The following is a 16361-nucleotide window of genomic DNA, read 5'->3' on the forward strand; positions in this document are numbered from 1 at the left end:
TTTTGAGATAGGGTTTCTCTGTGTAGCCCTGGCTGTCCTGTATCTGCCTGCCTCTGCCTCCCAGGTGCCAGGATTAAAGGCATGTGGCCCCACTGCCCAGCAACTCCCAGCTTTCTTAATGATAGTGTAAGAATTAACTCTATGGGTGTGCATGAGTGGTGAATTGTGGTCTCCTCTTAGGATACTTTTTTAGTGCTCAAAGAAATATTTCCATTTTTCTAACTTCTAATTTATCTGGCACACAGATTTTCACTGTACATTGATTACATTAGTTTGTTTGTTTGTTTGTTTTTTCTGTCAGAAGTTTATAATTTGGCAAATTGGATGCATACGTTTGACCTACAGTGGTTACCAAATCTCGGGAAGAAAGAGAAGTGATTTGAGTAATACTTCCTTTTAGCACCTGTTAACAATAGCATTCACCTTCAGACACTGTGATTATTGATGTTACACCTGAGGTGGTAGCTGCTCGCTTATAATACAAGCGTCTTTATTTCTTGTTGTGGATGTCTATCTGTCTGCCTGTCTGTCTGTCTGTCTGTCTGTCTGTCTGTCTGCCTGCCTGTCTGTCTGTCTGTCTGTCTGCCTGCCTGCCTGTCTGTCTGTCTGTCTGTCTGTCTGCCTGCCTGTCTGCCTGTCTGTCTGTCTGCCTGCCTGTCTGTCTCCTGTGTGTTACATGAGCTCAGCATCCTGGTCAACAAATAAAACTCCCTGAGAGATGTAGGAAGCTTATACTAAAAGATTTGACATGCTAATGTGATGTAGGAGCTTGGTTGACTCTGGGATCAGGAAAAAATTGGTTTAAAGGATCTTATTGGGACATTGTGAAAAAATCTGAATCAGGAAGATTAGGCACCGGCCTTGCACGAGTGCCAATCTCTTTGATTTCGACACGTTCGTTCTGGTTAAGTGTCCTGGAGAAATGTCTTTTGGGAGGAACCTGCTGCCTACAACTCGTTATAGGTGGGTCAGGAAGAGTTATGTTCATACACAGAGCTGGAACAACAAGTGATCATGGCAGAAGGGGGGTGGTGAGTAAGTCGGGGTGGGGTGGCACCTCCGCACAGCCTTTCTATGCATTGTGTGTTTTATAACAGGTCTTCTCTGAGTGGAGTCTCTGGACTCTGGATGTTTGGTTCTCCACAGTGCTGAGCTGTTTCCCAGTACAGTTATACTAGTTATATTCCTGCTGCTTCCTGTCCTCAGAGAACTTGGAGCACTACAGTGGCAGAGTTGACCCCTCACTGGGGTAAAGATGAGGGTCTTTCAGAGTATGAAGTCAAAGGCTGCATTCTTACTATGTTCGCAGCCTTTTCTCCTACTGAGCTTTGAAATTCATTTCTCCCCTGATTTTATTTTGTACGTCTTAGCATATTCTACAAATCTGTTCTTTGTTGATTTTGTGCCGTCATGGCTATCCACATACTTTTGAAAGATGCTTAACTAAAAATATAGGATTGTGTTACATTTTGCTGGAGTTGGCAGCGAACAAATTAGGTCCTGGGGCAGAGGAAACACTGCCTATCAGGTGTGGGTCTGGGAGGCTTGGCAGGGCTTCCCTCCTTTAGCTTGGTTACGTAATCAGCTCCAAGTTGTGTTAGCTCATCTTTGGCCTTCCTGAGAAAGGGTATTTTAAGGAGGTGTTATCTACTGTCCCTGGTGTATTTCATTCAGAGATTTACTGAATAGCTTGTGCTTTCTTCCCCTTTGTAGCTGTTTAAGAAATCTATATATTGCTAAATAATGAAACTGTTGCACTGCCAAGGGCTGGCCAGTTCTTGGATACAGTGCTCTGAGTGGCATGGCAGAGCCCGTGGAGCAAGAGGGTGACTTGGTAGGGACACTGCCTTGGACCATCCACTGGCACCAATTAAATGCAAGAAAGAGTTGACCAAATGTCTTAGTCAGGGTTTCTATTCTTCCACAAACATCATGACCAAAGAGACAAATTGGGGAGGAAAGGGTTTATACAGCTTGTACCTCCAAACCACTGTTCACCACTAAAGGAAGTCAAGACTGGAACTCAAGCAGGTCAAGAAGCAGGAGCTGGAGGGATGGTCCTTACTGCCTTGCTCAGCTTGCTTGCTTATAGAACCCAAGACTACCAGCCCAGGGATGGCCCCACCCACAAGGGGCCCTCCTACCCTGGATTACTAATGAGAAAATGCCTTACAGCTGGATCTCATGGAGGCATTTCCTCAAGGGAGGCTCCTTTCTCTGTGATAACTCCAGCTTGTGTCAAGTTGATACAAAACCAGCCAGTACACCCACCTTAAAAAAAAAGGCAACCAATACACATTCAAGAGCTTGCTTTATTGTTCTAATTATTTTGATTAACTTTATTGTTATAATTAAGTTACTGGATAAAACAATTAGGCAAAGCCACATACATATTCTCTCTCTCTCTCTCTCTCTCTCTCTCTCTCTCTCTCTCTCTCTCCTCTTAGATTCCAGTGTTAAAAGTGTTAGCCCTGTAAGGAAACGAAAAATGTTTCCTTTTTGCTATATAAAAAATGCCTGCCATTCATTCTTCCTTCACCCCATGCTGTGTCCAGAACCCAGAGCAGCTGGGACTTGACCTGACTGGGGCTATGTAGNAAGGACAGACACATGGACAGACACAGAGAAAGCTTGGTCTGATGGAGGGAAGCTACTAGGGGACAACTACAGAGGGAACCTCAGGGCACTGGTTACTCTGTGCATCGTAGGAAGGGGTTAGCTAGTCTTGGTAGTGGGGCTCCATAGTCAGTCCCAGGCTGCTGTCCTCTGGGCAGAGAGAGTGGTTGCCCATCACTTGGGCAGAGAAAGGCTTTCTGTCCTCTGAGCCTCACACCAGGAAGGCTTTGTCAGCATCTGCAGATCTGCAGCGCTGGCATCCTTGACATAGCTGTGGGCATGCCAGCAGTACACACACACTAAGGATGCCCCAGTGCGACCTGCTGTTATTCCTTCAGAAACTCAAAAAGAAAAAGAAATATCCCAGTCTCCCCATTTCTGGTAAACTTGGCTTTGAAAACTTCAATTATTTATTTTCTTTATGGAAAATAGTCTCAATAGAGAAGAAAATCTAACGCCATTGCTCAAAGAGAACCATGTTTTTTTCCTTGTGTTTTTCCCTACATAAGCACATTTCATTGCTTTAGATATGTGTAAGCTCTTGTCTTTTTTCACTTGATACTAGAGCCTCACTAACAGTGGTGTTGTGCATCGCTTTCTGGGTAGAGTGCTACAGAGAATGTCTTCCCTACATCTCTTAGGAAACATCCTAAGGTTAGGATTTTTACCCTCAGCAGAACTCTAGTCCTTTCCTGGCGAGTCACTTTTAAAACCATTTGCCAGTCATTCCATTTTACACAGGGAGATATGAGAGTGCTAGTACCATTTCAGACACCAGACTTTATCACCGACACAAAAGTATCTATTTAGCAAAGTATCTAATAAAGTATGTATTTGCTAAAGTATATATTTATTAACACTGTTACACTTATCAATTCAGTGGTGCTTTGCTTGTTTTTTTGAAACAACTTGTGGTTTGAATTGAGATAGGCAGGGACTCATGTAGCTCTGGCTGACCTGGAGTTCACTTTGTAGACCAGGCTAGCCCCAAACCCATAGAGATCTGTCTGCCTCTGTTTCCTTAGGGCCTGTATTAAAGGCATGCACTGCCATACCTGGCTATATTTTTTCTTTCCTTCCTTCCCTTCCCCTTCCTTCCTTCCTTCCTTCCTTCCTTCCTTCCTTCCTTCCTTCCTTCCTTCCTTCCTTCTTTCCCTCACTCCCTCCTCCCCTCCCCCCTCTTTTTCTTCTTCTCCTCTTCCTCCTTTTTAAAAGATTTATTTATCTATTGTATGTGAGTACACTGTAGCTGTACAGATGGTTGTGAGCCTTCATGTGGTTGCTGGGCATTGAATTTTAGGACCTCTGCTCACTCTGGTCAACCCCACTCATTCCAGCCAGCCTGCTTGCTTGCTCTGGCCCAAAGATTTATTTATTATTATACAAAAGTACAGTGTTGCTAACTTCAGATGCACCAGAAGAGGGTGTCAGATCTCATTACGGGTGGTATTGAGCCACCATGTGGTTGCTGGGATTTGAACTCAGGACCTTTGGAAGAGCAGTCAGTGCTCTTAGCTGCTGAGCCATCTCGCCAGCCCCTGTAGTTTTATTAAGTAACTTTAGGGAGTACCGAGGATTGAACTGAGGGCCTTATACACGCTAGGCCAGCATTCTGTCACGGATCACATACCCCTGCCTCTTATTAAGTCATTTTTATGAAGTCACTGGGTGGAGGCTGTCCGAGGAGATGCCATGACTTCATCTCTTCCCACTGTGACTGCTGCTCAAACATCTCCGCATCGCTCACTAAGCTTGTTTTCTGTATTCTGTGCAGTTAATTTTGCCTCTGCAGTCCATTGCTCTGTGCTCCAATGGCATCTTCATCTCATGTCCTGATGCTTTCTTTTAAGGTATTATCCAAAGAGATGAGTCACCCATGGAGAAAGGGCTCTCTGGTCTTCGAGGAAGGGACTTCGAGCTCTCTGATGTCTTCTATTTCTCCAAGAAGGGGTTGGAAGCCATTGTGGAGGATGAAGTGACCCAAAGGTTCTCCTCCGAGGAGCTAGTATCATGGAACCTCCTCACAAGAACCAATGTCAACTTTCAGTACGTCAGTCCTCGGCTCACCATGGTGTGGGTGCTGGGCGTCCTAGTGCGCTATTGCTTCCTGCTTCCTCTGAGGTGAGTCATCTGCCTGCTTCTATGACTTACTGTTCAGTTTAGATTTCCTTTTCATCATGCATTTAATGGCTATTCAAAAGTATTGTGTAATGTAGCAATGTGTTAGCTATCTATACCTTTTACATTGTTTTTTTCTTCCAAATATAGATGTGCATTCAAAACTCTCTCTCTTTCTGTGTGTGTGTGTGTGTGAGAGAGAGAGAGAGAGAGAGAGAGAGAGAGAGAGAGAGAGAGAGAGAATGAATGAATGAATGAATGAATGTGTGTGTTCCTTCGTGTCCTAACACTGTGGCTCAGACTGTCTTTGGGAATTGTTGCAGTTGTAATAAACAGTGACATTCAGGACTGCTTATATACTATTATATACTATTGCTAGATCCCTAACCCAGTGCTCCCAAAGCCTGAAGATACATGGGATTGTCCATTGACATTTGGGAAGGAAATGTCAGAAGCTTTAAATTTGATGCCTTTTTTTTGAGTCAGACTCTCATGTAGCCCAGGATGGCCTTGAACTTGCTGTGCAGCCCAGAATGATTTTTTTTGTTTGTTTTTGTTTTTTCAAGACAGGGTTTCTCTGTATAGCCCTGGCTGTCCTGGAACTCTCCTGGTAGACCAGGCTGGCCTCGAACTCAGAAATCCGCCTGCCTCTGCCTCCCGAGTGCTGGGATTAAAGGTGTGCGCCACCACGCCCAGCTCCAGAATGATCTTTAATGCCCAATTCTCTTGTCCTTGTCTCCCAAGTGCTGAGATTAGCAGCATGTGTCCCCATGAAGTATTTATTAGAACTGCCACCTTTTCCTCTTCCTCTCAAAATGTATCATAGAACAATCTATAGAGTCATGCCAGCCCTGGCAGATTCATTAACCCCCTTCATTGCTGCACCATACACCACAATGCTCTACAAGGTGCAGTTTCACTGTTGACAAGACTGCGAGTGGCTTCTTTAGGTTCTGATCCTATCACCCAGCGAACGTTTGTGGTAGCTTTTCTTTTCTCTTTCAGGGTCACCCTGGCTTTCATTGGGATCAGCTTGCTGATTATAGGAACTACACTGGTTGGCCAGCTTCCAGACAGCAGGTGACGTGTCTCCTTCCATCCAGTCATAAGTAGGACTGTCTTCTTTTCCTAGCTGTGTCTACACAGCTAGCGTTTGTAGGTTTCTCATCAATTTTATGGTCTAAAGCGGCTTATGAAAATGCTTACTTCACGTTCATAGCCTTTATTTGATTTTTTTCATCATATTTTGGTTCAGGCTGGAAGTGTTTTCTCAAAGGAGAAATGAAGGGATGAAAGAAAGTGGAGTGAGGGAGTGAGAGAGCCTCAGACCCAGAGGGAGGGAGGGAGCCTCAGCCACTGGGAGAACCCCAGGTGCCCTTGGTGAGGACTGTCTTAACAGTCCAGCAGGGTGGACACTAGATCCTACTAGCTTTGTCTGATTCTCCTGGTACACTTTGGGCCTTTAATAGCAAACACATTGATGAACCAGCCAGCATCAAACCGCTGTTCAGTGTAGCAGGACCCAGGCTGCCGCTGTGAAGGGCACACTGAAACAGTTTCTGTGTTTCTTAGGAGTACCGAGAACAAATCATAGCAATTATTTATTTTTCCTTCAGCCTCAAAAACTGGCTCAGTGAACTGGTGCACCTGACCTGCTGCAGGATCTGTGTTCGGTCCCTATCTGGCACCATCCATTACCACAACAAGTGAGTGTCTGGTCCATGGCTGTCCCCCTCCCCTTCGGACAGATCCAGCAGGCAGCGCATGTGATTTGAGAACTTACTCTGTGCTCACCATTGCTTTTTGAGGTGTCTCAGACATAACAAAGCATTGTGCTTTCAGAGGAATATAATAATTAATGCTGAGTGGTGTTCATAGACAGCGGTGCTGAGTGGGGTGCACTGTTCTCATTGGTGACTCTTGGGGACGTTGGCAATGCTCTTACTGGATAGATGAATAGTGGGCTCTTTGCCTCTGGTTGCTAAGGGTGGCTCAGAGTCAGGTCTTGAGCTGGGCCTGCCTCTTTTGAAGACGATGCTGTTGGCGGCAGACATCCCCACTTGTCCACCCTTAGTCTCCCTGTTTCTTAAATTCTCTACCTGGTTCTTAAAATAAAATACTTAATTCTGTTTTTACCCAAAGCAGAAAATACGAGTAGCTAGGCAAAGTTCATTTGGTAAATTAAAAATGATTATGATTGCTTTTGAATTATTTTTATCTTAATTCAATGTTATTAAACAGCATTGTCATTATTATTAATCTTTTTGAGATGAGACCTTGCTACATAGCCCTGGCTGTCTTGGAGCTCATTAAGTAGCACAGGCTAGCTTCCGACTTGTGGTGATCCTCTTACAGAGCTTGGCCTCCTAAGTGCTGAGATCGCAGATTCCAGCCACCCTGCCTGGCAACACCGTAACTGTACAAGTTTCAGAGCAAGCTCTTTCCGTCTTGACCGAGTCTTTCTGTCTCATTTATAGGAGGGAACATTTTGTCATTTGCTTGACCAGGTGTTTATCAACAAAGGACTCCTTAAATTTTTTAAATTGGTGGAATATGGTGGCAGATATGGTCATCCTAGCATCTGGGAGGCCCAGGCAAGAGAATCAGGTGTTGAAGGCCAGTCTCAGCTACACTGCCTGTTGGAGACCATCCTAGGCTACAAGAAGAGATCCTGTCTCAACAACATAATATCATACCAAGAGCCACCCACATAAATCAAAAATAACTCATAAGTGAAACATGAATTATAGAGAGAATGTCATAGTCCCTCACCCAATTCATCATACTACATGCGAATAATGTCTTTAAGATCTTCTTAGGTGCATAGGGCCTATGTACCTTAAATGAGACAAGTCTGCACGCTGTTCTGCAAACTAGCAAGTGTTTTCTGAGGTGTAGTACTTACTGTTGTTTTCATTGCAGGCAGTACAGACCCCAGAAGGGAGGTATCTGTGTGGCCAATCACACCTCCCCCATTGATGTCTTAATCCTGGCCACGGATGGATGTTACGCCATGGTAAGAACAGCTCACTGGTGTTTCATGTGTGCGTGCTGGCTGGATTACAAACTAGAAAGTCTGTCTCTTTCTTTTTTTAAAGATTTATTATTATTATTATTATTATTATTATTATTATTATTATTATTGTTATTATATTTAAGTACACTGTAGCTGACTTCAGATGCACCAGAAGAGGGCGTCAGATTCCATTATGGGTAGTTGTGATCCACCATGTGGTTGCTGGGATTTGAACTCAGGACCTTTCGGAAGAGCAGTCAGTGCCATCTCGCCAGCCTGAAAGTCTGTCTCTTATTATTAGAAGTTTGGCTGAGACATAGCTGTGCAGGTAGACAGTGTATTTACACGAGGGACAAGCAATGCAAAGAAAATTGCCGTGATAGCTGAGGTAGGGGGAGCGCCTTCCTGAAACGCAGGCCTCCTTTGGCAGAATGTTGTAAAGTTGATTTCATCTTGCTCTGAATATCCTAGCCAGTGTTTAATTATACTGCAGAAATTAAAGTCATTCTCTTCAGGGGTCCCTGCCAGCCAATTAGTTTTCTCTTCAGAAAGACAAGTGCAGTTAAGAGAAGAACCCGCTTCTTTAATGAGAATCTGGCAAGGAAGCCAGAACGTTTGTGCTACAGACCAGTTCTCAGGTTTTTGTCTGTAGCCTCCAAAGAAGAAGAGAACAGAAAATTTAACAACAACCATAGAGTCCATGGCAAAACCACGTCCCCAAGTGCCCTTGGCTGGGCACAAAGAGAAACCACATTCCAGGGCTCCCCCTGTATCTTGTTCTCTGTGGCTTTAACAGTTGGCTTTGGCATTTCCTCTGCTGGGCAAAGGAAGCTCAGAGTCTGACTCGAGCCCCCCTTTTCTGCTCGCTGGTTAAACGTGTTCCCGAGGTGGTACGTGGAGCAGGATGGGGATGCAGGTCCCTGGGTCCTCCTAGTCTCGCAGGTGTGGGTTGTGGGTTAGGCTGTGAGGATGGTAAGGTCACTGGTCAGTTTTCCAGGCTGGGGGTGGTATGGGATGCCTTTCTGGGAGAGCCTTTGCAGGCTTTTACGTGTGTGCTGTGAGCGAGTGGGAAAATTTTCCACTTACTGGTACATGTTTGATATGTACAATTGTGAGTTCCATGGCTTCAGATGTGGCCCAGCAGTAGAATGCTTGCCCAGCACGTATGAAGCCCTGAGATCTATCCCCAGTACTGTCAGAAAAACCAAACCATCTAACAGAAGTGTACAAGCTGGGCACGGTGACATATTCTTATAATCCTAGCACTCAGGAAGGAGAGAGGCAGGAGGATAGCTGTAAGTTTGAAGCTACCTTGACGAAGAAATAGCAAGTTCCAGGCCAGTCAGGGTTACACAGTAAAACCCTGATACACATACCGATTTCTCTATCAAAGTAAGTAGGTGAAATAAAGTCTGCAGAGCACATCACTTTCAGACAAGTTCATTTTACTACATCACTGATTTGTGTAATCCAGCTGTTTTGAACCCAAGGGATTTTTTTCGGTCACCTTCTGGAAAAGAGATGAGAATTGGTTGTCCTTTTATAGGTTAGGAATCAATCAATAGTTATATACTTTGTAAAATAAAACTGTAAAACAACACACATGTGTCATGAAAACGATTCTGCATGTTATTTCGGTATTTAGGCTTTCCCTTTCAGTGGTCACCCAAGGCAGCTCTCAGGAGAGCCTCAGCACGGGCCAGGATACATTGTATCAACCAGCACGGGCCAGGATACATTGTATCAACCAGCACGGGCCAGGATACATTGTATCAACCAGCATGGGCCAGGATACATTGTATCAACCATCCGCTGTTTCTGATTTTCCCTATGACACAGTTAAGTTGGTCCTGAGATTTCATTGCAGACCGGGAGGCAGAGACACCTCCTAGGCAGCCGATCTATCTCATGCTGAGTCCTGCAGATAGGGTCATTTGTAAGGACCAGAATTTATTGGCTCACTATAGGATGAAGAGTCTAATGTCAAGACCTCTAGTGAGGATTTGACTGTCATGTCTTTACATATCAGAAGGACTGGAATTACAAGAGGAGGGTCTGCTCCCCAAGATACTCTTCCCTTTGTAAAGATATTGATTTATATTTTATGTGTGTGAATGTCTTGACTGTATGCATGTCTGTGTGTCATGTGCTTGCAACTCCTAGGAGGCCAGAAGAAGGTTATAGTGAGAATTCTGGACTTTTGGCTTCTTGAAAAAACCACAGAAATATTATAAGAACAATGTTTTCATATTATAAGAACAATGTTTTTGTTTTAATCTCATCTGTGGGCAGGGGGCAGCGTTGCAGCAGCTGACTATGATTTGCCTCATGCTCTAGCAGAGGTGTGGTTTTGCCAGCTGCAGATAGTTTCTGTGGTTGTGTGACATTGGGGATTCTGGGACTTTTCAGAGGGTCTATAAATGTGAGGGCCCTGAGAGGCAGGGTGGGTGGGTTGGTTGCAGTTTGTTAGTAATCCTGCTCAAAGAAGAAACAAGAAGAAAGACATTAGATTCATGGTGCTTTATCCCTTCTATCCTTCTTCCTCTCCTACCCAGTGATGGGGGTGAAAAGCGGGGTGGGGTGGGCTTAAGGGTAGGAAAAAGTAGCAAAAGCTAGCAACAGAAGGCATTGGATTTTCTATATCATATATATATATATATATATATATATATATATATATATATATACTTCCTCTAAGTCCTCTGCAAGAGCAGCGAGTGCTCGTAAATGCTGAGCCATCTGTTTAGCTTTGACATTGACAGTGGCTTTAATTTGCTCATTTAAGCAGAGCTGTCATCCAGGCCCTTCACATTAGGTCCTTTCTCCAACACTGTTGTACTGGGAACTGAGTTTCTGGTGCGTGAGTTCCAGGGGACGTGTTCAAACCATAGCACCTGGTTAATTATGATTTGGGTTTCTGAGACCACACCCATTTCTTCTGTTCTCTGGCCAACAAAGAATTGATTATAATACACTTGAAACTGATGACCTCAGACTGTTGTTGGTCTCTTCCTTTGTAGGTTTCCAAGGTTGTACTCAATTATTTCTTCTTGAAAGGCTAAAATGTGCAAATGCATTATCTAGCCCAGAAAACAACACGCTCCCTTGTTCTTTTGTCTTTGTCATTTAGCACTCTATTCTGGAAGTCAGCAGCACTCCTAATCTGTCCTACAGCTCAGATTCGACCTCTGGTCAGCTGTACAAATTCTGTTGTAGATAATGCATGTGTATAAGTGTGTGCTCGCACACACATACACACGTACCTCACTATCATTGACACTATTGTTTATCCACTTGTTTATATCCATTTAAACACTTAGGCAGTTTTCAATATTTTGCAATAATAAACAATATCATAGCTCATAATTTTTTGAGAATATATTTTCATTTTATTGATGTTGTATTTCCTGGGAGAGTTCCTAGAAGAGAAATGATTGAAATGAAGGATAATTAAATATGTAATCTTGAGAACTGTTAAATAAATGCCTTCCTTATTTCTTCCCCCAAGCAAGGCCTGAGAGTGCCCATCCTAAAGCCCGAGTCAGGGTGCCCTGTCAAGCGCTTAATTCTTGTTACTTGAGTGCATTTAAAATCATAGCTCAATGTGGCTCTAACTTTTATTTCCACAATCTTGATGAAGCTGAGGGATCTCCACTCTTCAGAGTTCCGGCACAGCCCATGGAGCACAGCGAGCTGAACTCACAGCGTGCTGCTAAAGAGCACATTTTGACTCTTGTTTGGCTTTGACAACCCTTTGATTAGCTTTAGGACTTTCCTATCAGCAGAAGGCAGCCAGTCTTTGCCTTGAGTGGAGACTAGGAATGTACTGGAAAGACCCTTAGCTTGCCTTGGTGGCCAGGCCTTTATGTTTTCCTGTTTCTCCTGATCCTTCTAGGTTGGGCAGGTTCATGGTGGATTGATGGGGATCATTCAGAGAGCCATGGTTAAGGCTTGTCCCCATGTCTGGTTTGAGCGCTCCGAAATGAAGGACAGACATCTAGTGACTAAGAGGTAAATTACAAGATTCCTTGGCCTTTGTCGGAATGACAGAAAAGCTGATTGACTTGGGTCTTTTGGCGAGAAGGATGGGGGTGTGTGTTATTAAAATGGGAACAGAACCAAGCAAAGCTATGTTTGCAGCTGGATTTGTCTGTGGTTCATAGGAGTGATGTAAGAATTCTGGAGTCTGGGGGATATATGGGTGCATATAACCAGACTGGAAAGCTCGGCTGTTCTGTGTTTCTATGACTTAATTAGGGGACAATCACTGAACTTTTAAAGTTTAAAATTACCAACTCGAAGATTAAAAATAATTGATAATTTACTTGCTGAATAAAATTTTGACTGTTTTTTGCTGGATGTCCACTGTCACTTGAATCCACTTACCAGAATGATAATCATTGATGGACCTTTCTGTTGCCATCACAAGACACAAGAGGACATCAACTTCCTAGGGGGAAAGGCTTATGGCCTCACAGTTTTGGTGTCGTCAGTGTGTGGTCCCTTGGCTCTCACACCTAGGCTCATGACTGCACAGTAAACTGAAAGTTTGTGGTGGAGGAAAGCTGTTCACTTTATGGAGACAGGGGAACACACAGAGTGGAGGGACCAGGGTCTCGGTTTTTCCATCAAGTCTTCCTCTTCCCAGCCTTTGTTCTAGCCCCATCTCCTAAAAGCTCACAGGAGCGGGGCTGTGAGAACATGGCTGCAGAGAGAACATCCAAACTACAGGAGCTCTTTATGGAAAGGAAAGGAGGGAGTCTCTGGGGCTCTGCAGAGATGGACCCACCAAGACAGAGCCTGGGAAGAAAAGCTTTCCCTGATGGGGTTCCGCTCATTGCTTTAGGTGTGTAGGGATGGCCCACACTCCTCGGGAAAACCCCCTTTTCTTTCCCAGGCTGGCCTTCACTTGTGGTATCCTCCTCTCATCCGCTTGGAAGCTGGGATTGCTATACCTGGCTTATGGTGTTCTGTTTCATAGGGAAGTTCACCCTGACTCATTTCAGGCCTTTCTTTCTTAATGGCTGTAACACAGGCAGATTAGTATGCTCAGAATCCCTTTCCCATACAGGGAACTATGGAGACATGGCCGTCCAGAGAGTAGATAGAAGATCTGGGCTTGGTAGGGCTTACCTGTAGTCCCAGTACTTGGGAAGCTGAAACAGGAAGGTCAGGAGTTGGAGCTCATTCTTGGCTACATAGCAAGTTCAAGGCCAGCCTGAGCTAATGAGACCTTGTTACAAACAAACAAAGTAGCTGAAATTACCACTTCACTAAGAATTAGAGAAAATGAGAGAGCCAATTTCCATTCTCCACTTGTCTTTTATCTCTTATTTTTCTTCTTATGGCTTTTTTCCCCCGCCCCTACTAGCAGGATGTGAAGAACAGGGTTTTTCAAGGTAGAATCATTTATTTTTTATTTTTTTCTTACAGATTAAAAGAACACATTGCTGACAAGAAAAAGTTACCCATTCTAATCTTCCCAGAAGGTAAGAACAGAGACTACAAACTACAGTGGGCATCAACAAGCCTTCTGAGGAATGTTCTAGAACAGTCTCCCTTATCTGAGAGGAGGGGCTATCTTCTCATTTCATGCTTTCTGATGAGTCACAGAACCTATTTGATTTTTAAAGTAATTTTTCCATAAAGGTATTAAACAGCATTGACTATGACTATTTAGCTGTGAAATGCATTGAAATTACCCACTGCTGTGATGGAGGTGTTGCTGAGCTTTTAAGGCACATTGAAATTACCCACTGCTGTGATGGAGGTGTTGCTGAGCTTTTAAGGCAAAGTGAGAGTTTGCAGTTAAAATTGCTCAAGTTTTTTTTGTTGTTGTTGTTGGTGGTGGTGGTGGTGGTGGTGGTAGTTTTTGTTTTTGTTTTTTTTTTTCTGTTCTTTAAGCAAGTGTTGACTTGCCAAGTGGTAGTAAAGTATGTACAGTATGTTTTAAATGATAGAAAAGTAATTCCTGGGCCAGTAGGTAAGGGAGCTTGCCTGAATTCAAGTTCTGGGACCCACAAGGTGGACAAAGACAATGTCTCTCTTACATTGTCCTCTGACCTCCAAATACACGAACACACAGAAAAGGTAGCAATCTTTAAAGCAATTCCCTTTAAAACTTGACTTTAAAAAGTGACTCACTTTCTTATCACTCTGCCAGGTACTTGCATCAACAATACTTCAGTCATGATGTTTAAAAAGGGAAGCTTTGAAATCGGAGGAACCATCTATCCAGTGGCCATAAAGGTAAAGCTAAAGTTTTGGGTTTTTTTTTGTTGTTGTTGTTTTTTCTTTTGGTGGTGGTGGGGCATTTGAGTGTTAACTTTATTTGATACTGTTACAAATTTAAAACTTGCAAGAATGAAGAACACTTGTGTATTTTCCTTCTTTGGCTCTTTGTATGGGTACATTTTGTGCTCAATCTAGATATATAATTGAAAATTGATAGACAGATGCTAGATATATTCATAGATAGGTGATAGATGATATATGTAGATGCAGAGATGGTAGGTAGGGACTTACATACAGAGATAGGTAGACAGGAAGTTCATAGATATAGAAAGACAGATAGCTGATAGGGTAGATGGACAGACAGACAACACAACTACGTGGAGGTTGTATAAGGACACAGTGGTGGGCTAATCTGATTGATCTCCCGTTTCTTTGACTTTGCAGTTAAGTGTGGAGTCACATGTTTCAGAATCATATAAAGAGCTTTCTGTGTAGCATTCTGGGCTCTTTAGCAAAGCCATTGGCACCAATAGACATTATTAGGATTGACTTAGTTCTTGTGAATAATCCTATCAAGTGAAATGAACTCTCCTGGGGTCTGAGAGGGCCATTTGTCTCACTTCCTAAAAACCACGGGTTTGGAAGAGAGACCAATGTGGAATTCACAGCTGCAATGCCTTATCTTTGCTTTTTTTCTCAGTATAACCCCCAGTTTGGTGATGCCTTCTGGAACAGTAGTAAATATAGCATAGTGAACTACCTGCTTCGAATCATGACCAGCTGGGCCATTGTCTGCGATGTGTGGTACATGCCTCCCATGACCAGAGAGGTATGACTTAGATAATGTTCAGTCTTTGAGTTATTCAATCAAACAAAGGCAAAAAAAAAAAAAAAAGCCTTTGCCTAAAACCCTGGGTATCTCCATTCCTCCCGTCATGCCTTTCTTCTTTCTTAGCAACGAACTGCTTCTTAATATTGTATTTAGTATTGTAAGATGAATAAAGATGATTATGAGATACTTTAAGGTGTTTAAAAGCTTCATACCCAAGATGTGTAACTTTTCATTTAACTAGGAAGGAGAAGATGCGGTTCAGTTTGCAAACAGGGTTAAATCCGCCATCGCTGTACAAGGAGGACTGACTGAACTTCCCTGGTAAGAGACCTCTCAGAAGAACTGTGTTCTTTTGTAAAAAATCTTACTTAACATAATCATACTGGTTAGCTATAGACATAGCAAAAAGAATGTAATAAAGACTAAAATAAGGTAGATGCTTTTCTCTCCCACTTAAGTACGGGAGTCCAGGCTGGCATAAACTTAGTCAATATCTGCTCCCATTTTATGGTCCAACATGGTAGTTCCATCTCCCCCCAGTGTGCACAGCAAATGGCTGGCTGCCGGGATTGGAAAAAGGGCACACCCATCTCCATAGGCACACACTGGAAATTGTATGTACCATTCAGACTTATCTGTTTGCTGCTGCAAGTCATGGGGTAACGGTGAGCCACAAAGGAAACTGGGTACTGTAGGGTAGCATTTGCTGGATGGCTGTGTTGTTAGGTAAAGTGAAGAAGAAAGGAGAGGGGGGCCTGGCTTTGGGGGCTGGGCCGGCTGTGTTTCACTCACACTGTATCAGAAACTAAGAACTCGAAGAGGGGAAGGAAGCTTCTGCATTTAATAAATTTTAGTCTGAGGAAGGAAGATTAATGTGGGTATCTTGTATAAACCGGTGTGGGCTGTCACAGCACAGTACCACAGACTAGTGCCCTCACAAACTTTGTTTCCCCAGGTTTGAAGGCTAAGGCTTTGGGATTAAGATGCTGCATGGTCAGTGCTCAGTGAGGCTTCTCCCTTCGTTTCTGAAGAAGCCTGCTTTCTTCAGGGTTCACGTGACCTTTTCTTTGTTCAATCTTGGAGAGAGCAAGCTCCCTAATGTGTCTCTTGTTAGAAGGGTGCTAAACTCACCACAAGGGCCCCACCCCTTTGACCTCCACAACTCTATAAAGTCTTCATTGTCAAATGTTGTCCCACTGGGGGTTGGCTTCACCTTATAAGTCACCGAGGACAGGACTATCGGGAGCAAAGCAGTGAGCAGTGAAGTTCGCCATACCACCTCCTTGTCGGAGGTCAGTCCTTACGTGGATATCAGTGGGCTGTCACCACATAGTCCGTATTTAAGCCCAGCAAGTTCAATAAAACCTCTGTGAGCTTTTTGGGTTTGTCACAACACTTTCTGTGATGAGTTCAGTTGAGGTCATTACAATGCTGTTCTCCGATTTGGTTTCTGTGTCATTAGCAACCAAGAATATCCTCCAGCTTGGGGGCTCGGGATTATTTGGGGACTACTTCTTCAAAGATGAGCTGGTTAGAATTTTGTAT

The 16361-nt window shown here is 43.6% G+C and overlaps 1 protein-coding gene across 3 annotated transcripts in view; it reads left to right on the forward strand.

Annotated features, from left to right (window-relative positions):
* The window catches only part of Gpat3 (glycerol-3-phosphate acyltransferase 3), a 56297-nt gene that overhangs the window by 34957 nt on the left and 4979 nt on the right, over window positions 1–16361 (forward strand). For all 3 annotated transcript variants that reach the window (XM_029545462.1, XM_029545463.1, XM_021210766.2), the window contains exons 4-12: window positions 4467–4737; window positions 5740–5814; window positions 6351–6440; window positions 7657–7750; window positions 11646–11761; window positions 13184–13239; window positions 13914–13999; window positions 14685–14813; window positions 15058–15137. In XM_029545462.1, the coding sequence (XP_029401322.1) occupies window positions 4467–4737; window positions 5740–5814; window positions 6351–6440; window positions 7657–7750; window positions 11646–11761; window positions 13184–13239; window positions 13914–13999; window positions 14685–14813; window positions 15058–15137 (997 nt within the window). The remainder of the gene's footprint in view (window positions 1–4466; window positions 4738–5739; window positions 5815–6350; window positions 6441–7656; window positions 7751–11645; window positions 11762–13183; window positions 13240–13913; window positions 14000–14684; window positions 14814–15057; window positions 15138–16361) is intronic.

Source organism: Mus pahari, chromosome 13 (genome assembly GCF_900095145.1).
Source record: "Mus pahari chromosome 13, PAHARI_EIJ_v1.1, whole genome shotgun sequence".
Taxonomy (NCBI): Eukaryota; Metazoa; Chordata; class Mammalia; order Rodentia; family Muridae; genus Mus; species Mus pahari.